The 24,345-nt window shown below is 46.4% G+C and overlaps 1 protein-coding gene across 1 annotated transcript in view; it reads left to right on the top strand.

The window, feature by feature from the left end:
• The window catches only part of LOC129383807 (uncharacterized), a 145,591-nt gene extending 121,929 nt beyond the window's left edge, over positions 1-23,662 (top strand). The window contains exon 4 of the mRNA XM_055068691.1: positions 23,331-23,662. Coding sequence (XP_054924666.1) covers positions 23,331-23,529 — 199 coding nt within the window. The 3' untranslated portion in view covers positions 23,530-23,662. The remainder of the gene's footprint in view (positions 1-23,330) is intronic.
• Positions 23,663-24,345: the final 683 nt, after the last annotated feature.

The following is a 24,345-nucleotide window of genomic DNA, read 5'->3' as shown; positions in this document are numbered from 1 at the left end:
CTTCCCCCTCTCTTCCCCGTGATTTATCGTAAGGGCTCAGAACCTACAGAAAGATGTCCTATCACGTAGGCTCCTATGGGATTCTAGCCATCGAAGCCGCAAATAGATATGACGAGATGTGGTTCGCAATCGCTGTCATGGTTCGTGCGTATGACGTCGTGCCCTCTACTTTTATTTAGCAAAAACATAAAGGAGAATGATTATGGCGGGGTTTCGCACAGAGTGTGCGGTCGTTTGATTGTTGTTATTTTCGCTGTCTCAAAGCAAGGCGTCGGCTCATACGGCAGCATTTTCCTAGCTTGCGTCTTTCTCTACGATTCAGAGCGTGACTTTCGTGTGTGGGCTGAGCCCGTAGATTGCTCGTTTTGCTGTATGTGGCGTGCTCGGGGCGACTGCTTCGACAAGACGGTCTGTGGGTTTGCCACGAACCCAGCTGGCCTAGATAGCCCAAGCCAGCTTTCTCCCAACAGACCCATTGACCGCAATCGCTTCATCCGTCGTTGCGTCTCCCACGCAGCCACTTCGGCCCCTGGCGCCATTGATCGGAGTAGGGGTGATACGTGAAAGCGTGAGGGAGCCGATGCGTACGTGCAAGGACAAGGGGAATAGATGAAGCAGGTTTGGTCTGGAGTTTCTGCAAGCAATTCTCTGCTGACCTTCGTGCGTCATTCACTCTTCGCTGACTACTTTAGCGTTGCGTGTCTTCGGTGTCGGTTCCCAATAGTCTGGTCCCGCTATGTGATATACATTTTCGGAGCTCCTCGTCTCGAAGCTTGGACTAATATGGGTGTGTCGTTAGACCTCGCTGCTGAAAAGGCGATTTGCGCTCGCCGTGCGTTGCGTGGCCGCTGTGAATTTCAGTGTTGTTGCAAGGAGTGCACGTGAAAGGAGCGCACCAGGAATATCAGCACGGAATTGAAGACTGGCTAATTTTGTCATGTTGTGACTCACCGTTAAAACGAGCGACGTGAAAAGTTGACACTGCATTCTTTCAGTGCTCTTATGCGGGCAGCCCTGGATAGTGCTCTCTTTTGATGCGTTATTCTAGAGGCACAACAACTATCGCCATCTGAAGCGAGCCATATATATACATGTATTGAGTGTGTGACTGAATGTGGTAGAGCTTCTAAATTTTTAAAATGTGTTTCTGTGTGAATATGCGCGAGCGGTAGGCAGAACGACGAGTAACAGTCACGCATTGGGTCAAGTTTCTGGAATTTGCGATTGATAATATAAGCTCAGAGCCCTCGGAAATGTTTCCCGCTCTACAAGAACTGCTCAGGCGTAACACCGCCATAACCACAGTTCACGAGGAACAACCTCAGCCCCACCTCACTTTTTTGTAACTTTGGGAAAAGCGTCACCAGGCAGAAGTATGTGCGTCGAGGAATCCCGATGTACCAGGTAGCCGTGCACGTACTAACCACATCATAGCGGCCAAGGCGCGTCGGCACGAAAAGCAACTTTCTCGACGACGATGGCACGCAGTGATTCGAAAATTTTGGATCTGGCATTGGAAACTGCGCCCTCTGGCGTACGTTCCAGTCAGCGGAACGCGGTCATAAGCAACCTGACCCTGCAGCGAGCGTTAGGTTAGCGATGCAGAGCACGCCACGTGAATTTTGCAGAGCACACTGGTAGAGCGTCTTTTTCCCAAGGTGCGATCACGCGTAATCTATAAACTGCCCCGAAATTGTCGAGTCTAATCCAACGGCCAAATCTGGAATGTCCAGCTCTTTAAGCGTGGCCGCGCTAATAGCGGCGATTGAAACTTCGAAGAAACGAACAACACCTGATCCCAACAGTATTCCACGTGAGGTTTTCCAGAACATGGAAGGAGCAGCTCATGACGCACTTCTTCAGGTTATCAGTAAATTATAGGAGAATGGTAACTTTTTACCTGATTGGAAGCATTCAGTGGCTGTCCCGATTCCGAAATCAGGAAAGTCTCCAAATAACCTGCAGGCTTTGATCCCAGTTTCACTAACTTCAGCTGTCTGCAAGCTCGCTGAAAAGATGCTGGCCACAAGTGTTTCCTGGTGGCTTGAACGTCATGGTAAATATCATCCTGCTCAAATTGGATTTCGTTCTTACCTGGGAACTGAAGACGGACTTTCTATCTTGTCAGACGATTTTTTTACAGGTTTCACCACACAGTCACTCTGTACGCAGGGTAGTAGGAACAGACTTAACGAAAGCTTATGACAACATAGACTATGAAATCATTGTTACCAGCTTCATCGAACTGGGACTTCCACTGCGGGTCATAAGGTTTATCTACTCATTTCTTCAAAATCGTACCATCATGGTTAGCTGGAAGGCAAGGAGGGTGCTTCCCATATAACAGAGGTGTCCCACAAGGTTCTCTTTTGGCTACTGGTCTCGGCTACCTCTAGCCCGGCAACCACACCGGGTTCCAGAGGGGAAGTTTTTTAGTCTTTGCGGATGACGTCATCTCGCGGTCCGTGCATAACGATGTCTCTGAACAAGCTCAACAGCTTCAAGGATCCCTTGATGTTCTGTACAACTATCTTCGACAAGGAGGGTTGGACACTTCCGCCCAAAAATCAAGTTATGCTGGGGTGGCCAACAAGGCAGGACGCAAAAAGATCACGCAGCACCCTTTCACATATAGACTCGTCGCAGTGACAATCCCTGAGTCTTGTGAAGTCCGCATACTGGGTCTTGACATTCACCGCTCCAGCAGTATAGGGCGAACTGGCTCCGTAAAATTAGACAGAGTTCGACAAAAAAAACTTCACCTTATTCGTCGCATTGCAACAAAAGCAGCTAGCGCTCCTACTGACTTAACTCGAGGGCTGGTATGCGCAGTTTTGCAGCCATGAATTTTATATCAGGCACAGTTTCAACAACTGACTTTCGCACAGGTGGCACAGTTGGAAACAATTAACCGCGATGCTATGCGAACAATTTGTCACCTTTTGTTACTGTTTTGTTACCTTTGTTACCTTTTGGTTTTCATTGTAGACATTCTTTTTATTTTAGCGTTGACATTTATTTGTATTTCTAGAAGTACAGGTCAATAATAATTTGATATAACTTACCTCGTATGATGTTGCCATGTTTTTTTTTCTTACCTATGTCGTGTTACTTGCGAATTATCACGCTGTTTCGTTCTCTTTTGTTTTATTGTTGCCGCGCTGACTGGCCCCATAATCTTCGCTGCATTTTCTGTTCATTGTCTGCACTCTCTTCGAGTGACCTTTGCGACATAGTTTATCAGATCGTACCTTGTCTAATCCTCGCAGTTTTGATCTACGACTGGATACTTTACCTGCAACATGGGATTCTATTTGCTGCTCCTTTTACCACTTTAAACGTAGAAATTGACAAAGTGGCTCCATTCTTTTCTTTTTGCTGTCATATGGCAACATTATATTGCTCACTGATCAGCTAAGCTCGCGGTAAGAATTTAAAAGAAAATCAGAGGCAAGTCAGGAATAGGACACTGGATTGCCGCAACTGTGTGGTTGCCTGAGACGAAGACCAAAAACGACGCACCACGGCTCTCACTTCGCGGAGAACGTTCATTTCTGCTTTTCGTCTACACTGAGGCTTTCTGAGCACAAAAAATAAAGTAAAATAAAATGAAAATAGAGGCACTACTAACAAAAAAAAAAGAACACAAAGTGGTGGCTGTGAAACACCCTCCCTCAAAAGAAAAAAAAATGACAATATTGGAAGACATTTGTGGAGTAGAAGCCGGAATGGAACTGACTTTTTTGGACGCATTCTCCTCCGGCTGGTGTCAGCTTCCCAAGACGTGGCCACTTCACGCCGATTTGGGGCCTCCTGTCACGGCGAAGCTTAAGGGGATTACGAGGCTTCTTACTCGAGAAGGACATTTCAAACAGAGACGCACCACGAGCATTGTTTATTCCTTTCTCCCAGTTCTTTTTCTCTACTGTTTACTTTTTCTTTGCCTTACGTTGGAAGGCAGAGCAGCAGTATTCGTCATTCGTCTCACCCCCCCCCCCCCCCCCCCGAAGTAAGGAAGTTGCAGAACAAAATGATAAACAAAAGGTCAGCGGACATTTCGGAAGGACCACGACACCGACAGCCCTTATAAAAAAGAAGCTGCCGGCATCACTTCAATTCGCTTCGTCACATTCTAGCTTTGCCTTTTAATGCCAGGTTTTCTTTGGAAAACGAGATGGGCTTGCTTGTTGCTGTGGCTTGAGCCTGTACAGCTATTGCACGGAGGCTCCCTGTGTAGAGGGAGCTCAACGTCACTCCTTGCGGGTAAAGAGGACAAAATGTTCGTATTTTACACATCTCGCTGGGACTGCCATAAAGATAGCCTTTTCTTCTTCCTTTAATTCTTCTTCTTCTTCTTCTTCCTCTTCTTCCTCTTCTTCATACTTCTTCTTCTTCTTCTTTTTCTTTTCTTTTATTTTTGTTCCAATTGGCAAGATGTGAGTCTGTTGTAAAACGCGACCAACGTTTCCGTGCTTTCTCTTTGGTATTGCTACGGCAGCTTATTAGAGGAGCACTGACGTGGTATGTTCGGGTACTCGCTTTTCTTGCGTTAAATGTATCTCCTGGACCTCAAAGCCCTAGAAAAGATAGTGACAAGCCTCAGAGCACCGAAAATAATTCCATAGCTTTTCTGCAGCAACCTTAGGTTTCGTTTTCCAAGAGTATACTATAGTGTGACGTCGTGACACAGCGTGGGGTCACGTGGGAGCAGCACATTGCCAGGCTTCGACACTCGTTCCGGCTCGCTCGGTCACCTCATGTGCTGCTACTTGTTATCAGGGTCGATGTAACAGCATAGCGGATGGCGCGCAGCTTGTTGCGTTCCCGTTGGACTGCGTCCTCACCGTTAGTCTTTCGCTGTTTCTGTTGTGACGTGCTTCTAGCTCTGCCATTGTAGACCGATTTCCCGAAGTTTCACAACGCCACCACTGCCGCAAAGCACGCTGGTAGTAGTTGTCCCCAGTGCGCGAAAGCGCAACTATGGCAAGAAGTGAATAACAGTTGTCGAAGAAGGAATTTTGCTGCAGCCAACATTTTGAGAAATGAACTTGTCTTTGTCAGCGTAACAACTCTGGAGAAATTAGGAGCGCAAACAGCACCAAAGAACGCGACGAGAAAGAAGTGGCAACAGGCAGACAGTAGGTTCCTCCAGAGATTCCTGTCGATTCTTCCTATAGAAGACGGTTTGTTCATTCGCAGCCCAGAGGCTGTTTCGGAATTCACCGATACCTCCCTGCCTTCTATTTTTCTCTTTCCTCCTCCTTTTTCCTCCTCCACCGGACGATCGGCCGTTGTCTGTGCAGGTGCTACTTGAAGAGCGTCCCCATCGCTCGTCAGCCCACAAAGCTATGAAGGCACTTTTGTCTTTCTCCAGGAGGACTGGCTTATGTGAACGCCTGTGCCTCGCTCAGGTCCTCCGCGTGTGTGCGCGATCTCACCGCGGCTTCCCTCCCTCTCCCCTCTCTCTCTCTATCTTATCTTTATATTCCCTATTTCCCCTCCCCCAGAGTAGGGTAGCCAAGCAAATGGGCATTTCTGGTTAACATCCTTGCCTTCTCTCTTTATTTCCTCCTCCTCCTCTTTTGCAAGAACAACCGCTCAAGAGGTCAGCCTCTTCTCTGCGGACATGAACACAGCGCTGTGTCTCTATTCCTCGAATGGTATGAAGAACTTTATTTAGGTCCTGAGGGATCAGTCTGGGACTGATGCGGGCCGCTCCCACATCGGTACAGAGAGGCCGAGCCCCTGTGCCGTCACACGGGCCCTCTGGACAGCCCTGAGTTGATCCACCAGTTAACTTCACTGTGCAGCATCCGCTGCCACCACTGTTCACCTCGAGAACCATCACCGGCCAACGCCAAGCAGCGCCACCGCATGTGTTCTAAATCGAGCAAACCCCCACACTTACTACAATAGACTGAAACCCCGCAGTCCGGATTAATTTTATTCATGATGACTGGGTTTCTCGTGCCGTCTTTCTTTTTTTTTTTTTTTTTTTGCTGTTTTCGTTCTTGACATCATGTACCAACTAGCCTAACAGCAAACTCTCCCGAACCCTGACGGCAGATACCAGCGTAGAAGGACAGATCTCACTGGAGATCGCGACCACTCGCTGTCCCAATGCCCGCGGGAGGAAAAGTGCCACCAGCGGGGCAAGTAGCGAAGCTGCCTTCCGCTTCATCTCGTGTGCGAAGCTTTGGATTACGTTACCTTCAACTCATGGCCAGGCGAGAATATAACGCGCGTTAGGCCACTAGCCATCTCGGCTCGCCTTTGCACCCGCAGCAGATGACCTCCAAGATTTTGGAGCGCTCACAAGCTACTGAGCACAAGGTCGCGCGATTGAATCCCGGCCACGGCGGCCGCATTTCGATGGGGGCGAAATGCGAAAACACCCGTGTGCTTAGATTAAGGTGCACGTTAGAGAAACGTACGTGGTCGAAATTTGCGAAGTCCTCCACTACGGCGTGCCTGATAATCAGAAAGTGGTTTTGGGACGTAAAACCCCATAATTTCATCCCCTCCCCTAGCACGTGCTTGATCGCATAACCGCCAAGATCGGGTGCGCGGGAAGACAGCGCTCATCAAGACAGATCAAGCCACTATTTTTCTCGGCTCAACCTTTCAGACTCACGCACTCACATAGTATGGCACGCGATTAGTTAATAGGAAGATCACGGTGACGGTGACAAATAAAATGTGCCTGGAGTGTCGATATGAAAGCGTTATCGCAATAAAATGGTGCCGTACACTGTCACCGGAATCTTGCACATTAATGCATCTGTGAAACTCCCGCGGTACTCATTGCCTTGTAGCGCCTGGTATCGCAATAAAAATGGTGCCGTACTCTGCGCCACAGTGCTTCTGTACGAGTGCGGCCGTGACTGAGCAGAAAAGTGGCCGCAATATCCACGGTGTGCGTATTGATATTCTTTTATTTTGCTTAATACAAGAAGAAGAATGTAGTGCGGTTATCCTACCAAAAAAAGAACCCTTTATGAAAAAAAGTAAAGCGCAGAGAAAAATGAGGCAGAAACAAGCAATCAAGCATTATAGTCGGACTTAGTCGCATGATAGACACCCTAATTAAAACACGCCGAAAAGCCCAGCTGGTCCTACACTTGCAAAGAACGTGCGCAGTCGCTTTAGAAGCGAAATATTTACTAACCTAGTGGAGACGAATTTCGGCGTCGCCGGCAATTTGACCTCGACTTGACCGCAGCAGCGCCGTACCCTTGCCAACGCATCGCATACTCGCCGCGTCGAGCTCGATCCGCAGCTGACGCTTGCGCTAGCTGCCGCCGCCGGCTTGGCGCATGCGCTCTTCGCAGCTGGGTAGGCGCCTGACCACGTGACCCGCCTCGCGCATGGCTTAGAGGAACGCCGCACTCGCTTAGTCAGTGCGAGCTTGGTCAGCGATGAGAGCCAGGCCGGGCCGTCTTCTCTGAGCGTTGCGCGGGAGCGGGAGGCTGTGAGACGCCGTCGCCAAGCGGCGACACTGCAATAAATCGGTTATCAGTAGTACAACTACTGATAATTTCTTTGTCTATTCACGTGTGGTTAACGATGCGCGTCTACCCAAGCCTAATCACAGTCATGTTAACCACAGACCTAGGCACAGCCGTAATACTTGGCTTATCGATTATTGTATGCTTACGTATAATAATTACAGCTAAATCAAAGGCTGACCAAGTGAAACCAAGACTTAACCAGGCTAAACCAAGCTTTCACTTTGCATATCCAGCGTTAGCTAAGCTAAGCTGCAGCCAATGTTACTAAATAACTAACCGATTCCGCACCAAGACCGCGCGCGCCCAGAACCGAACCCGGGAGTGTGTTTCAGACTTCAATGACAGACCCTATAGGTGCGCTACTGCAAATTTAGCCGCTGGGCTCTTTGAGGGTGTCCGGTCTTCTGGAATGTCTTCCTCGGTTGGTATAGGTCCTCTACAGGCACTCACTTAATGCTGGCATTGGTGCCATCTTGATACAATACATTATTAGATGGTCGCGACGCACTGCATTGATACTACACTTTTAGACAGAGGTACACCATTTGGGGTACCTTTGCCACACAACAATAATCGTCATCTGCTTCGCTTACGTTTCCTCTTTTGAAAACGCCGCGGCCGCTACTTTCCTGTCGGGAACTCTATGTCATGTTGATGACCTTCATGCCGCTCCAGGGGCGTAGCCAGGGGGGGGGGGGCTTATGGGGCTTCAGCCCCCCCCCGAAATTTTTTCGTGCTATCCATGCGCCGCCGGCCAAAACAACCCCCGGCGCCGGAAATCCTGCTCGATTTTGTCTAGAATGTCCGTCTCACAATCGAAAAAAAAAAAAAACATTTTAGCGCGAGCATTGCGAAATCGGGCTGGATTTCGCGGCAACGCCCATGCATCGGAAGTCACATATCGTAACGCAAGGACCTCCTTGCGAGCACAAAGTTCCAAAAGCGTGGCGGGCGGGCTTGTCGCGGCATATCGCTGAGGCCGTGGAATCGGGAGCACTTTGATTTCAATTCTGACACTTTATGGGTATAAAGTTCTAATAAACATTTGCTGCGAAAGGTGCATCGATATTTCCAAAGTCGGGCTTTCGATTTTCAATTCTGGAACATTATGACCTTAATGTTGTTATAAACATTTTACGCCAAATGTGCATTGACTTTTCTAAACTCTTAGATCGGAACATACAACGAGACAAGCCAAATCAACACACTATCAGACAAGTTGACATGACGATGAGACAAGGCGTTGTGGTGGTTCATTTGTGCCGTCATATCGCATAAAAACATATCAATATTTTTTTTCACCTACGCCAAAGCATTCATGTCAAGACACTAAAGCCAGCCATGGTAACTACGTTCTTATTTATTTTTCTACTTCGACTTTTATTCGTGAGGACACATTAAGCCTCTTAAATTTTTTTGTTCTCGCTACCCAACCCGCGGGCTGCCAGAGCCAGCCAGAGCGCATGCGTTTTTCTTGTGTTGCCCCGAAACCACTGCGCGGCGTACTTCGGTGCGCGTGTGGTTTTCTCCGGCCGAGTGAATTTTCGCCTGGCGGAGTTTTGGACGCCTTCTGGCTAGCAGACGAGAAAGAGAAACAATGGGCGCTCACCGCCATCACTGTGAAGACTTGACGGATTACACCGTGTTCGCTTGAGCGCGGTGTAAGTCTTGTCTCGCCGGTGTGAAATACTGAGCACTATGAGTATGGTTCTCGGTGGACCAAGCATCTCACGTTTTCTTCGATATTCATTCGGTAGCCACATTAGGTGCCCAAAGTAGGCATTGGATTGTGGCCAACATACTCTCCTTTGCGTTTTTTTTTTTTCATTTCGGTGCCCCGGCCCCACAAAAGGAACTAAAAATACATTGTTGCGGCGCAGCGAATTGTCGCATGATGACACTTTGTTACTTCTTTTGCGGAAAGTAATGGGCCACGGTACGCTTCAGTTGCCGGATACGATTATTATATTATTGTGATAGCAATTACATGAAGACTCCAGGCGCATTCCTGCTGTCGCCGTCGCCCCCATGTTTCGTATGAAGTCTCAGGGCAATAACGTCGTGACCGCGCGCCGCATGCTGTATGTGCGAGTGAAAGAGTAGGGGGGGGGGGTGGAATGGGTGAGCAGACGATGGTGGCTCAGTCTTGCGTGCGCAAAGGGGAAAAGCATGGATGGAGTGGATGGAATGGGGCGGGATCTAGGATTCTGTGAATCTGTGACTGCGCTACATGTTTATTTGCCTTGTATGACGCATTATATACAGTGACTTTTTCTTAGATACGTAGATTTATTGGAGACTTATACGTATATTTAAATATCCAGTTGCGAGGTTTTGTGTATACGTGAAGTGAACTTTCTTTCCAGTGACACTTGTTTGCCCTTTATCAAGCATTTGTATATTCCATTGTATCTTCGCATTTCTAATGAACGGAGGCGAGTTAAATGAAAGTGAGCCTACCCACCCTGCGCAATGGTTCGGTTCATTATCTGCGAGGCATGCGCGTAGCACACAGGCATCTTTCATTTACAAAAGTGACACGCAGATGTGAGGGTAAATGTTCTTTAACGCTCTCATACACTGGATTGAACATGGTTGCGTGACGTAATGGACACTTCAGAAGTTAAGCAGCGAGGTGCCGTGAATGTTTTGACAGCTGAAGGTGTTTCCCAAAAGGAAATTATTCTCCGTATGGCTGCAGTGTACGTTGAACATTGCATTTCATTGGCCACTGTGAAGCATTGGAGCAAACGGTTGAAAAAGGAAGTGAAAGTTGCAAAGACGATCGAAGACCGGGCCTAAGCTATCGTGCAATCAACCCCAACACAAGTGCAAAAGTTGATGAGCTGATGAGACAAGAACGGAGTATAAACATCGATGAACTGGCAGAGCGTGTGAACATCAGTCGCGGTTCGGTTCACACCATAATTCGAGAGCATCTCGGTCATCGGCTCTTGTGTGCGCAATGGATGCCCAAGATTTTGAACCACCGCCAGAAGAAGGTTCTGCGCTTCCTTGACTCATCTGATCCGGTATCACAATGAGGGTGACGACTTCTTGTCTGCAATTGTGATCGGGGACGAACCATGGTGCCACTACTACGAGCCTGAAACACGACGGCAAAGCTTAGAGTGGAAACATTCGAATTCACCGCCCCCAAAGAAAGCAAAGGCCGTCATTTTCGCCGGAAAGGTGTTGTTTACTACATTTTTTCGATCGTCAGGGGCCGTTACTGATAGAATATTCTAAAGCCGGAGAGACTATCAATCGTTTCCGACATTGTGAAACGCCACATCACCTGCGTGTCGCAATCAAGAACAAACGACGTGGAAAATTGACGAATGGTGCCATCGCGTTCCACAACCTGGCTATGGTGTTGGGCTGCTGAGCACGAGGTCGCGGAATCAAATGCCGGCAACGGCGGCCGCATTTCAATGGGGGCGAAATGCGAAAACACCTGTTTACTTAGATTTAGGTGCACGTTAATGAACCCAGGCGGTCGAATTTTCCGGAGTCCTCCACTACGGCGTGCCTCATAATCAGAAAGTGGTTTTGACACGTAAAACCCCATACTTTAATTTTCAATTTTTTCACAGTGCCCGTCCCCACGTCGCTGATGTGGTTAATACAAAACTGGCAAAGTTCAAGTGGGAAACGCTGCAACATCCGCCATACAGCTAAGACCTGTCGCCTTGCGACTTCCACCTTTTGGGGCAAATGAAAAAACAGTTTAATGGAAACAGATTCATGTCAGACGATGACGTGAAAGAATCAGTCGCAGATTTGTTGAAGCAGCAACCTAAGGACTTTTATGAGGCGGGAATCACCCGACTCGTTAGTCAGTGGGATAAATGTCTAAATGCTGATGGAGACTGCTTTTAAATTAAGTACCCCATTTGTCATATATTTGCATTGGCTCACTTTCATTTCACTCGCCCTCGTATATTTTGCAGAACGGCTTTATATAGCGATACACGACCAGTGACAGCTGCCCGTGCGTAATACATTGGAATAAATGACAGCGTCATTGAGATTTTTCACTGGCCCTTGCATATGTACAAAAATGCAAACAAGGTTGTTGAATGACAAAGTTTAATTAACATATTTGTCCTCAACTTGTTCATTTATGGCCTTTACATATTTAATATCAGTGGCATGCACTGCTTTGCTGGCTTCGAATTGATATAGTTCTAAGGATCGTGTAATATTTTCTTTACTTGTTAAATAGATAAAAACATGGAAGCATTGATATAAGTTATTTTGAGCACAATTTCTGGCACATACGAGTATATCTTTTTATTAATAAACACATATAATACTTCTTTGGACAGTGCGTAGCGTTCAAGAATTCGTTTGCAGCATCTTTGGCAATGGCAATGCAGTTATTATTTATGTATTTGATCTCTCGACAAATTGTTTAACACGAAGCTTTAGCTCGGGCCCAACTCCGACGCGGCCTATTCAAATAAATGTAAACGCAGAAACGCTCTTCTGAGATGACCCCTGGATCACTTTTAATGGAATTTCTTGAATTTGAGAAAGTTAACTGCTAGTATGTGTTGGAAGCGGAAGTTCAATTTAGGGCCTGAATTTTGTTTAAAATATTTTGTAAAATTTGAAAGTGTGAAAAAAAATAGAAGGACGACGTTTACAAACCAAAAGCTCTTCATCAAAAACAGATATCGCGGTTCTTCAAACGGCATCTATTATAAGAGTCAAAGCGGACAAATTCGTTATGTCAATTTGTATCTTACGTGAATTAGTTACGTGGTGCACAAGGGTTCTGCAAAAGCCGTATTTCGATAATGCTAAATTGTTTGAGATTCATTTGTAACACATCAATTTTGTCCGATGTAGGTGTACTATTACATGCGATTCACAGAATTGTGATATTGATTTTCATTGTTGAGCTACAGAGTGTTAAACGTTATAGTTCCGGTTTCTGAAAATTTGAGATTTGGGCCAATTTTTAATACAAAAGTGACACTCTAAATGAAAAATTCCAAACCAGAAGACAGTAGAATTTAAGTTTTTCTTTTATATGCAACAAACCTCATGAAATTTTGTGCAGTGGTTGCCGAGAAAAACTAATTCACCTTCTACATGTATTTAGATAGGAGCATCCGAGATAAAGCTTCCTCTTAAGGAAGAGGCCAAGCTGCAACGTGAGCCCCCCCCGAACGAAATTTCTGGCTACGCCACTGTGCCGCTCGTTACTGTGAAGTACCGGGCTCGCAGCGTTAAGGAATGGAAATGCGGATAAGACAGATGACGACTATTGTTGTGTGGCAAAAGGTTGTAATTTTGCTGTGTTACGAAAAAGTTTATGTCGACAAGCGACGATACGAACACTGAGTCACAATCACGGCGCAATTCCACCAGGACGATAACATATAAAAAACGAAACAGCGCGTTTTCAAAGTAAGTAATGTCCAAGTCCTCACGTACTAATATATAAACACATATACCCACGGAAAGGCACATTTACACATAAACTAAATGTCACTAGTATAAAATGATTTTCAATATATACAGTGAACACAATGGTTATGTGCAATGATGATGGAAAAATTACTTTAAACAATTTTGAAGTGATGTGCACGAGATGTGTATATACAGAAATCATCATGTATACGAGAGAGAACTCACACAGAAATCACGGGCACCTACATTCTATGTGCATTAAATCATTACTTCTGATGGCCTGGCTGCAAGAACCAGGCTGTTTGAGAATTGAGCTGTACGCGTCCATGAGCCACCGACAAAAAACATCTTCTTGCAAGCCATACTTAAAAGCCGCCGACTTTGCGCAAGGTGGCATTTGAGGATTTAGAAAATAATTCACTAAGAAACAAAAAGAACATTATTTGTCTAGACAGCTACAAGAAGCTTCGTCCACAGTGTGTGCCTTTTATTTTAACGTCTCCTTTTAGCCGTAAGCAAGAGAGTCTTATTTGCAGTTCTCTGCGAAAAACACGTGAGTAGACGAGGTTATAATTCAACGTGTACCACCTAGCGTTCACAATGCACGCGACCAGAACTGAATCCGGCCGTATGGTTCAGGTTTTATGGCCAGCGCTTGGTGCGCTAAAGTGAATTCGGCAACTGGGCTCTATCGGAGTGACCGCTCTTGTTGAATGCCTTTCTTTAATGGTATAGGTCCTCTACAAGTACTCAATAAATGCTGGCGTTGGTAGCGACTATCTAACGCGACAGCGTTAAGGGCCCAATGTTGCGAAAATTCCGGCGTCGACGTCCACCAAGCACGAGAGTCCCGCCTGCTCTTCTCTGCGAAAAACGCATCCGCAGACGAGGCAATAATTCGAGGCGGCATCACGCAACTCGCGCAGCTCCAGTCCAGATAGGCACTGCTCCACTAACCTGCCAAGCGCCCAATTTGGGTCCAGTCCACACTTGACCGGATGTCTTTCTGTGCAATGGCTCTTTTCCCGTCCTAATAACTTGATTGTCCTTTACAGCTTCGCAGACATTCCTCGCACCTGCCCCGCCCCCCTCTTTCTTAAACGTACATATATATAAACAAACTGACTGGGTGGTTGCGAATGCGAAACGCAAATGCTTAAGCGTTAGCTGTGGTGCGTATTAGGCGTTTTCGCTGCCACTCTAGAGTTCGCCGGATCACTGGGGTTCTGAAGGACATGTTTCATCCATGACAGTAAAGTGCAAATGATGTTCCATAGCGTTCTGGTTCAAACTGCTCCCCTTCTCTCCCATGGTTCAGTGCTCGCCGGCTGTCGCATTGGCGCAGCCGAGCGGACCGCCACCACCCCCGGTCCTCCCCTGTAAACCACCCGGTTAAAGCGTCTTGGCCATATTTAAGCACCTGCGCAGCCGCTGGTTCACGAATGGTAAAGACGAGGCGTGATCAAGCTTCCACGATACGGCAGCTGCATTCGGTGGGTTCCACTTCCCGTGGATGGATAGATGGATGGATGTTATGAGCGTCCGCCTTTGGAACGGGGCGGTGTGTAGCGCCGCCAAGCTCTTGCTATTATACTGCCTAAAGTCCTACCTAGGATAAAAAAGAAAAAAGAAAAAAAACAGCCTAGGAAGTCCTACAGCCAAATTTTCTGATCCCCTGTTGCAAACTTTGTTTTTGTACGTCTCCTTTTTTGTCGTTTTCCTACTTTACTTCCACCAATCTTCCAATTTCCTCTTACGAATCTCTATTGCGGACATGTTTACTTTTCCACTGCTCTCGCTGAATTCAAGGGCTTCACGGAGGCCAGTGCTGCCTAAATCGGCCGCTTGGCAGGCTTCTTCACATTCTAATAAAACATGCTCGATCGTTTCCCTAGCTTCTTCTTCGCTTCTTCTTCCTTCTTCCTTCTCCTCTCGCTCATTGGTGGGAAACGCACGCGGCGCCGCTTGCGCTTCCACTAATTGGAGCGGAAATGGAAGCTAGCATTTGCCGAACGACCAAGGTCGGCGCTGTAGTCGGCTACGCCGACGGCGACAACAAAAAAAATTGGGGAACGAGCTAAGAACAACTAACGCTGTAACAACTAACAAACAAACACATTCGAAGGTACCTTCGAATATGTTTGTTAAAGGGGCCTTTAATAATGGGAAAATGAGACGTCCTCCCAAACGCAACTGAGTGCTACAAAGGAAACCCATACGGGTTCCTCGAAAGAAAAGCTTCGCAGTTGAAGAAAACCAGAACAAAGAAAAAAAATTCCGCTCTCGGCGAGAGCGGAGATTTTCAGCGGCACTTGAAACAACACATGCATGACGTCGCCAAGGGCCACACAACCGCGAACGCCCTAGCGGGAGATCACGAACTAACCGGACACATCATTGACTGGGACTTGGCAGCTATCATCGCAAGAGAGAAACACTCGTCGGCCCGTTTGCTTTTAGAATTATTTTACATTCAATCAACCAGACGCACGAAAACCAGGACGCGGGGTAGTCTCCCGAGATATGCAACCGCATGCTGCGCCACCTCAGCCATAAATAGCCGCGCGCCCATGCTTACATCTTCATTGTGATCAAGGGACCCGTACGGGGCCCGAAACATCTGTTCTTTATTTTTCTTTTATTCTTGGCGAGTGCACGTTTTTTGGCAACAAAACATGGCTCGTACCCACGAGGGGCACTGGTCACACCGGATTGATTGATAAGTACATCTAACAATATGCCTAAAAGGCTAAAGGGCCAACATTTAAAAAGAAAACCAAGCGTTAGGGCAATAAAACATAACACAATTTTTGAGAAGACTTATGCATATACTAGGGGAAAAAACAAGATATCACGCAGAGCTATGTCCACCTGTCAGCCGCCCTCCTTCTCATCCTCACATACCATCGCGTAGCGTAACGTTTATTGCCGTTACGTTGTCTTCACGTTGTCTTCACGTTGTCTTCACGTTGTCTTTAGGTTACGTTGTCTAATCTTGACAACCATGGTCCTGTTAGCCAGTACTGGTCAACTTCGCGGAGGGCAGGATTACACACATCGTGTCAACCGCAAAGTGCTCGAGCGACTCGCACTGCACTGAATCAGCGTTTTGCTATTCGCCAGGCACCTCGCACTTCGAATTAACACTGCCGCGCAGTTCAACAAACATTGTCAAATATGCACAGAGCCGCTGTTGGCGGTCTGCTATTTTCTAAATGCAGAATATCACGGCACAGAGTTTCCTATTAGAATTACCAGAGGGAACTCTGGCGCGGCAATTTTTTTGGCTACCAGGCGAATGATGGCTAGTATACGTGCATGCGTTTGTCGGACTTTCACGCTTGTGGCATCGTACGTTCCCACGGCTTTGCTTACTGTGTTTTATCTACATTGTGTGGCCCAAAGCTTGAAGCAATGCAATTTTTTTTTTCTAAACGTAGAAGGCAATGAGAATTGACACACACGCGCTATCACCAGTGAATTCTGGCGCTTACGACGCAATGTGTTGTCGTAAATCAAGAACTCGCCAAGTGACAAAGCCGTTCGAAGCCATACGAGGAGAAAGTTTAGGCGAATCCGCGTACGCTAAGCATCATTACTCTGCTGGCTCCAACGACCATGTATGCAAGCTTCCGCAGGCGTAACCACCAGTGTTTCCTCTAGCAATTTGTGTAGGAAACTTAAGATTTGGGGTAGCCATAAACAAAGACAACAGCCGCAATCAGCCAACGTCTTCCCTACCCTGGGCAGCCAACCCTACAGCGTGCTATCAGTGAGGCACATGCGGCAAAACGTGCTCTTCGGGCTTTTATTTCTTGCTCACCGCTGCAGGCGCCAGAGCTCCGGCTGTTTGCGCGCTAGGAAATGTTGTTCTCCCTCGTAGAAGACAACGACGGGGCTCTGTTATAAGCGCCGTGTAATTTCGGTGCTTGCTTGGCTCTTGGCGTTCCCCCTCCATTGTATAAACGTGGACGCTACCCCCCTCTCCTTTCCCTGGTTTGTATTGCGGCTCGCGAGGTCTTTCTCCTGACTGTGCGCCTCAGATGCGGGTTTTACGCTAACGTTATTACTTCCGCTTCTCTCGTATGCTTCGTTTAGTACGGTGCAGCGCTGCGCAAGCTGCGACAATGTCGCCTTCGCTTAAAAAAAAGAAATCGAACTGGCGAGGCATTCGCAGGTAAATGTGTGGCCAGTTAGTGGTCTCGAAAGGATAGCTTTCACAACAGTGACGTACTTCTTTATTAGTGCGGACACGGGCTTTTGTCCTCTCTTGTATGTCCTAGTGCTTGCTCGCGCTGAAGATTCCTTTTTATATCTTCATTTTTAGCCCGTCCTCAGTCATCTTTTTTTAAGCAAACGTATTTTCCATGAAGTGAAGTAGTAGAAGGCATGCTGCTTCCAATATTTTTATTTGAATGTTCTTTAACTCTACTTACTTAAAAGGGGGCCTGGCGGTTATCCCCTGACTTGATCGTAATTATACTTCTTATAGAGTGATTTGGTGGTGCATGTCCTGCAGACATTCGTGGAATCTTTTTTGCATAAAAAAGCAAGCATGAAAAGAGAGTTTATCAGAGACCCTGGCTAGCCCGACTGAGTTGGAAATGTTGCGGCGCTAGGTTGTGTCTTGAACGTGGCTCCATATGGTAGCGTTGCGGAGCCTTCGGGTTGAAAAAATCAGAAGCTCGGAAGTTGGGTGAACGATAACCAATAGGTTTACTGGCATTTGAATAAAACGTATTTACATCGTTGAATAGCAAGAACAGAACCCACTACGGCGACAGCCATTAAAGAAGCAGAAACAACACTGTCGCAGGCAGAATATCGGACCGGCGGCCCCACCAAGTTCCGGTGGGCGCATAGGCGGAGAGAGGGTCTTGCCATGGGAATGGGAGAGATCTGCTACTCCCAACTGGTGTACTCTGCTACTTCTCAGTATAGGGCAGGTACCAGTCCGTGGGGCTTTCTTCCGGGAAAAGTCCATGAGCCCTTCGCGTCGTCTCTGCCTCACCCGCAGTGGCAACTTTCTTCCCTTTGTGGCGCTTCGTTACGGGAAAATTAGCAGCGCCCAGCATCGCGTGGATATGTCCTAAGACTATTTTCCCAGCGTGGCTCTCGCATCACACTCTTGAGCGTAACCACCAGCATGTTGTCTGCTGCAGTCATAACAGAAGTCACGTGCTGTTTTTTTGTGTTTTTTTTTTCTTGCAAAATAGTACGAGGAGTGGTCGTCCAAACATGCTCGTTTCCATAGCGACAGCGCCTGTGAAGCTCTCGCTGCTCTCGTTCTCCGGAAACTGAGATAAGAGTTTTCGGCCAGGGCCTTTCTCGAAGCACGTTCCATTTCGCGAGGCAAGCTGTGTTTGCAGAGTGGTGTGCGATCTTGAAAAATCGGGAGAACGCATAAGCTTCGCCTTTAAGTGTAGAATGCAATAACATTCAGAAAGCCCTGACTGTTTCTCCCGATTCCCTCCGACTGCAGCTTATGTAACCATAATGTTTACCGGAAAACGCTGTCGGCGAGCGGTATGCACGAAGCCGAGCAATCTTGTAGAAACGCGACCTCTTGCATGGACCGCGGATTCGTGGAAGCGAGCGCCATCTGGAGGTGTTGCAAGGAACCGGGTGCACCTCTCTACGAATAGTAGAAACGCTGGAAAAGGGGTTTGCGTTTGAGTTTCCGCGTAACTGAATTATGTTTTCTTTTATATTCAAGTTACAGTCCGACGCTATCATGTCTGCATTTTGTGTGTAAGTCATAATTTATGGTTTTTCTGACGCGCAATTACGGTTTGGTTTGGTTTGGTTTTTCTTTAGTGATGGCACACATCCATTGTGGAGGATTGGCGAAGATTTGGATGGTGTTACGAAACTTCTGTTAATACTAAAATGGGTAAATTTGTCATGAGGAAATGAATAAAAAGAACGTACAATGAGCTTAAGAAAATCTCCCTTAACCAATTATAAGTTCCTCCACGGCTGAGCAAGCCCCTCTGCACGAGTGTTCGTCGTCTTCTTCAACGTGCCGCGGCAAAACACAGCAGCGCGTCTACTTCACGATAACTGTTACAGAAGTCTCGTAGGTTTCGTTCTGACGCGCGTAGGCAGCACACTCTGCCGGCGGTACATCGCAGTGTATGTTGGATGCTTTGTGCAACGAACGATATTGGCAGCCAAGGTGTTTCCTCAGAGTGCAAATGTAGTCCTTAAATGTGGCAGTCGTTTCTTCGGGTTTTTGTTGCATCGTTCCCTCTCCGTTACCGGCCGTGTCATTGGCTATGGCACTGACTATGGCATTGGCTATGGCATTGCACAGCTGAGCTCGCGGTCACGGGTTCGATCGCCGCCGCGGCTGCCGCATTTCGATGGGGGCGAAACACAAAAGCACGCTTGTGTATTTAGATTTACAGGTATGTGTTAAAAACTCCAAACTATCAAGATTATTTGGATCCCCCCCACCTCCCCCCCTACTATGACGTGCTCGCAATCGGATCGAGGTTCTGGCACGTAAAAATGCCTAGAATTTCTTCAAATGGTTTGGCTTAATTTTTTATCTGCTGCTTGAACGTTACGGTGCAAAACAAGAAAAAAATGTTTACCAGATAGTGAGCGCGAAGAACACATGCGATGAGAGTAGCCACAGTTGAAAAAAAGAAACCTGTAATTATTCTGACCACCTTGTAAGCATTGACATATGTGACAGGAGAGCTTGACAGCCGTAGCTATTAAACTTTATTCCACGCCATTTTCTTGTCGTCTGTCACGGCTATCGTCCCGGTTGCTTGCCACGGATATTCCCCTCAAGAAGAAAATTCATATTTACCCTTAAAGGGAGCGTGCTAACCACAGCACAATCGAAGCACTTCCCCCTACCCCCCTTTTTTTTTCTCCTTCATCTATTGTTTTAGTCATTCAAAGGCCTACGTGGACCGGTATTTTACGTGAATGGCCGGGGGGGGGGGGCAGTATTCGTACGTATTTTTTTTATTAATGATGCGATTGAAAGGGACCGGGTTTGATTGAATCTCCGTTGGGGGGAAGGCTATTCCAGTCATTTAATGCCTGGATTATGAATGAGGGATCGCGGGAAACATTATGGGACTGAGATAAGTGCATGTTCTTGTCGGGGTTGACTCGGATTGAGTGGTGGTAAGCTGTTATCTGTAAACTCAGTTGACAACGTTGGGATGTTATCTGTCCGATGTGAAGTGTGAAAGAATTTGGGCAAGAAAGAAGAGTCACTTGGCGCTGTGATGGAAGGCTGCAGGAAACGGTGGCTTATTTGTGATTTAAGTTTTGATGAATTAAATGTGTACGAATAATCCGGAAAGAAAGTTATTTATGCTGCGCAACTCCGCACGGATTCAGGCGCACTAATACGATCATGTTAGCAAAAACTTTAGTTTGCCGTGTATACGTGGATTTCATGGCGTCAGCCTAAGTAAGTGCTTACAACGAAGGTGCCAAATAAAACAACGGACGAAGGAAGGAGACACGAGACAACCACGTAGGTGCACTAACAACTGGGCGTTTTATTTCTTGACACAGGAATAATTAGCTGCTTTCAAGGACCAAAACAAGAAGAAACAGGGCCATCATCTGCATCGCGCGAGGAAACCACGATATAGAACAACTTCTAAGTGCCGCTCCCAAGATACGCCAGTTCCTTTGTCGAAAGATAAACTGAGGCTTCGCTGATACAATCATCACCACGCTTCTTGACCTCAAGCGCTTCCAATATCTCCCTTGTCAGTTGATCGTCAGCTCTGTTCAAAACACAGGTTCTATAAAAATCTGGAATGCACTTGTGAGCCTTAAAATGCGCACTTATGTGACCGGAGAGCTGGTTTTTCCATCTTATACCGATGCTCATGCAATCTGTCATTCAGACATCTGCCCGTTTGGTCTCCCTCTTTCGACCGTTGTTTTATTTGGCGCCTTCGTTGTAATAATGTATAACCAACTCGCTCACCAGCACGTGCTAAGTAAGTGCGCAAAGTTGGTTAACTAGGCGGGACGATGTCCCACATGCCCAAGCATAGTTTGTCATATAAAGGATAGGATAGGACAGGATAGGATAGGATAGGATAGGATAGGAATAAACTTTATTTGTCCAACGGTTATTGCTGTTGGTGCCCTGGGCTAGGCTGCCAGGGGTCCATCGCCCGAGGAAAATCTTCTCAGATCCTCGGCAACGGCCCTGGCCCGCTGGACGGCCCACTCCTGGCGGACTTCGGGTGCCTCGATGAGGAGGGCGGCTTGCCATTTCACAGCGAGGCGCCCCCGCTTACGAGGAGTGTGACTTTCTTTTTTTTTTGCGAATACTAGCTACAGTTAGCGGAATACTGCTCCTGATAACAGTTGCTATTTCACTGTAGCACGGTTAGTCATATTTACTGCTGTGTGTATAAAAAAAAAAGTAAAATTGGGAAAACAACACGTCGCCTCATTTCATACAACTCGCAATTATTTGTGGAACGCTATACCATTTACCTAAATGTTTGCAAAAAAAGAGTTCCGTTTATAACTGGAACCAGGTTGAGATTAAGGGTAAGTTAGCATATATAAGTATACTGATTTCATCGTTGCAATTGGACAGAAGCTTGAGCTGGTTCGAGCTGCGTAGTACGTGATTCTGGAAGACCTGCACATAGACGAAACACAATTGAAAGGAGGACAGACATTGCGCCGTATATCGAAACAGTAGGCGCATTTGTCTCCGGAGGCCCCATACAGTGCATGTGTCTCCGGAAACATAGCGTGGGCCGGACAGGTCGTTGTATGAACGACTGTCACAGGGAAACACCAACTCATTGTAGAAGTTGCCAGGTACTAATCTCGCCGTTCGCTGTATAGGAAGTGCGACTGTCAGCGGAATTTTGACAGGTGCCAGATAGCGCGAAAATACCATGAGCAGGGGGCCAATTGAAGGCTTCCTTGTAGGCAAAAAATGAATAAATTAATAAAAATGATATATATATATATATATATATATATATATATATATATATATATATATATATATATATATATATATATATATATATATATATATGAGGGCTCCGACACATTTACTACATGAATCACCATCATCAGCCTATTTTATGTCCACTGCAGGACAAAAGCCTCTCCCCACGTTCTCCGATTACCCCTGTCCTGCGCCAACCGATTCCTACTAGCACCCGCAAATTTCCTAATTTCGTCCCACCACCTAGTTTCCTGCCGTCCTCTGCTGCGCTTCCCTTCTCTTAGTACCCATTCTGTCCGCCTAATGGTCCAATGGTTATCTAATCTGCGCATTACATGACCTGCCCAGCACCATTTGTTCTCTCTTAATGTCTATTACACTATCGTCTATACCCCTTTGCTCTCTGATCCAAACCGCTCTCTTTCTGTCTCTTAAAGTTATGCCTAGCATTCTTCGTTCAATCGCTCTTTGCCACATGAATAAGACATATTATCCACTGCAACATTTCTGCGATTTGTTTGAAGCTCTTCTTTTTTTATCTCTCTTCAGAACTTTTATTAAACAACAATTAAAACTTGTATGGTTGTCTCAATATCAAGGCAAGAAACAATCGATAAAATATAAAGGTTCCAGAGAGTGGAATGCGTGTGTCCTTTTCTTTTTTTTTTTTTACTTATGCATCCCTTAAGCGCCGGTCACAATTACCTTTTTCAGGTTGCGCCAGTGCTGTGATTACAAACAGCGCCTTCTGGTTCCGGCTGAAAGTTGGGCACAATTTACCGGACGTCTACTGAGAACTTTGCGTAGAACTTCTTGCTGGGAGAGTTGGTTGAGATGTAATGAAAAAAAATTGTTGCGCCCACAGGAAAATAAAGATTAGGAAGAAAAGTAGGAAACGATAAGTTGAGTGCTGACCTATCGTTTCCTACTTTTCTTTCTAAGTCATTATTTTCAGTTTCGCCGCAACAACGTATTCATGAGAACTTTGCGCTTTGGAGGCTTGAAGCCTGGCGACGTGTGTTACGTCACATTCATGCTTTTGTTTTTGTTCCGCTCTCGAAAGTTTTTCACATATACTGAATGTTTCCTTTTTTTTCTGTTTGCTCTCTTTAGACTAACTCTGAAGTGTAGTTTTGATGTTGATGCTTTCCTTGTGGAATTGTCGCACTTTGTGCTCGTGTCGCTTTATACGTAAGCTCCTGCTATATGAATTTATTTTTCGTTGGTAACTTTCAAACGTAAATGTTTTTTAAATATATTTTTGCGATAAGTAGTACGCGCATTCATAACCTTTTTAAGAATGGGACCATAACAATATGCGAAGAAAAATATTTAGTTTTCCTCGGAATGTGCAAAATACATTGAAAATAAGAACATTCAGCGACAAGAAAGAATATATTGTGTGGAAGTCTTTTTTTCTTTTTCAGCAATAGCTTTGTGGCCAGCGGCAACAGTGCCTGGCTGAACACCCTAAGTGAGCTTCACCCCAAACCACCTATGGCTTCATTTTGGAACGTGTACCGGCTGTCCTCACCGTATGTAAAAGAGATCTGTCTCTTACCTCTGACCATGCTGTCAAATAAACTGGAGTTGCGTGCCAAAATTTTTTTCTTCATCGTCCTATAGCAATACAATTCAGTAAATTCTGGTGTTTTCCGTGCCGAAACCACGATATGATTATGAGGCACGCATTAGAGGGGCACTCCGGATTAATTTTGACTACCTGAGGTTATTTAACGTGCATGCAATGCACTGGGCATGTGCTACTCTCTAACCACAAAAAAAAAGGACAAGTCCTTTACCTTCTCTTCGCTGCTGGGAACAATCAAATCCGTGGCACATATATTCACACAACGTCGTCCGAACTCACTCACTCACTCACTCACTCACTCACTCACTCACTCACTCACTCACTCACTCACTCATAGTCACGTTGGCGCCACGCGTGGTCTTTGCGGTGTCGTTTTAGCCGTGACGCTCTGTTGCTGAACACAAGGTCGCTGGTTCGACTCACCACAACGGGCGGGCCTATTCCAATAAGGAATGACAACTAAAAAAGAACAAAGAAAACGCTTGCGCATCGTGTCACTGGGTACACACTAGAGAATTCAAGCTGACCAACGCTAATGCGGAGTTTGGCTCCACTGCACCGTGCTTCGTAGTCGGTGTAGTTGCGGACATTAAACCGCGTCGTTAAAGTACGTTTTCGTAGCTAAGATTCGAAAATAATCGGGCCTTTCTGTGCCAATACTTCCTATTTTTCACAGTTAGTAAAGAAAGAGGAAGAGGGTCGCGTGATAGCCCCTACATACTCTGTAGTATCGAAATAACGAAAAAAAATAATTGAATGGCCATCTAGCGGTAAATGCCGGAGAAATGAGTGAGCATTACGTCGCACCTCTTTGAGCCCCTGGATATATGACTGAAACCGTGTCCAAAACA

The sequence above is a fragment of the Dermacentor andersoni genome, chromosome 9 (assembly GCF_023375885.2).
Source record: "Dermacentor andersoni chromosome 9, qqDerAnde1_hic_scaffold, whole genome shotgun sequence".
In the NCBI taxonomy this organism is placed as follows: domain Eukaryota; kingdom Metazoa; phylum Arthropoda; class Arachnida; order Ixodida; family Ixodidae; genus Dermacentor; species Dermacentor andersoni.
The sequence above is the reverse complement of the archived record's forward strand: the minus strand, read 5'-3'. Positions and strand labels throughout refer to the sequence as shown.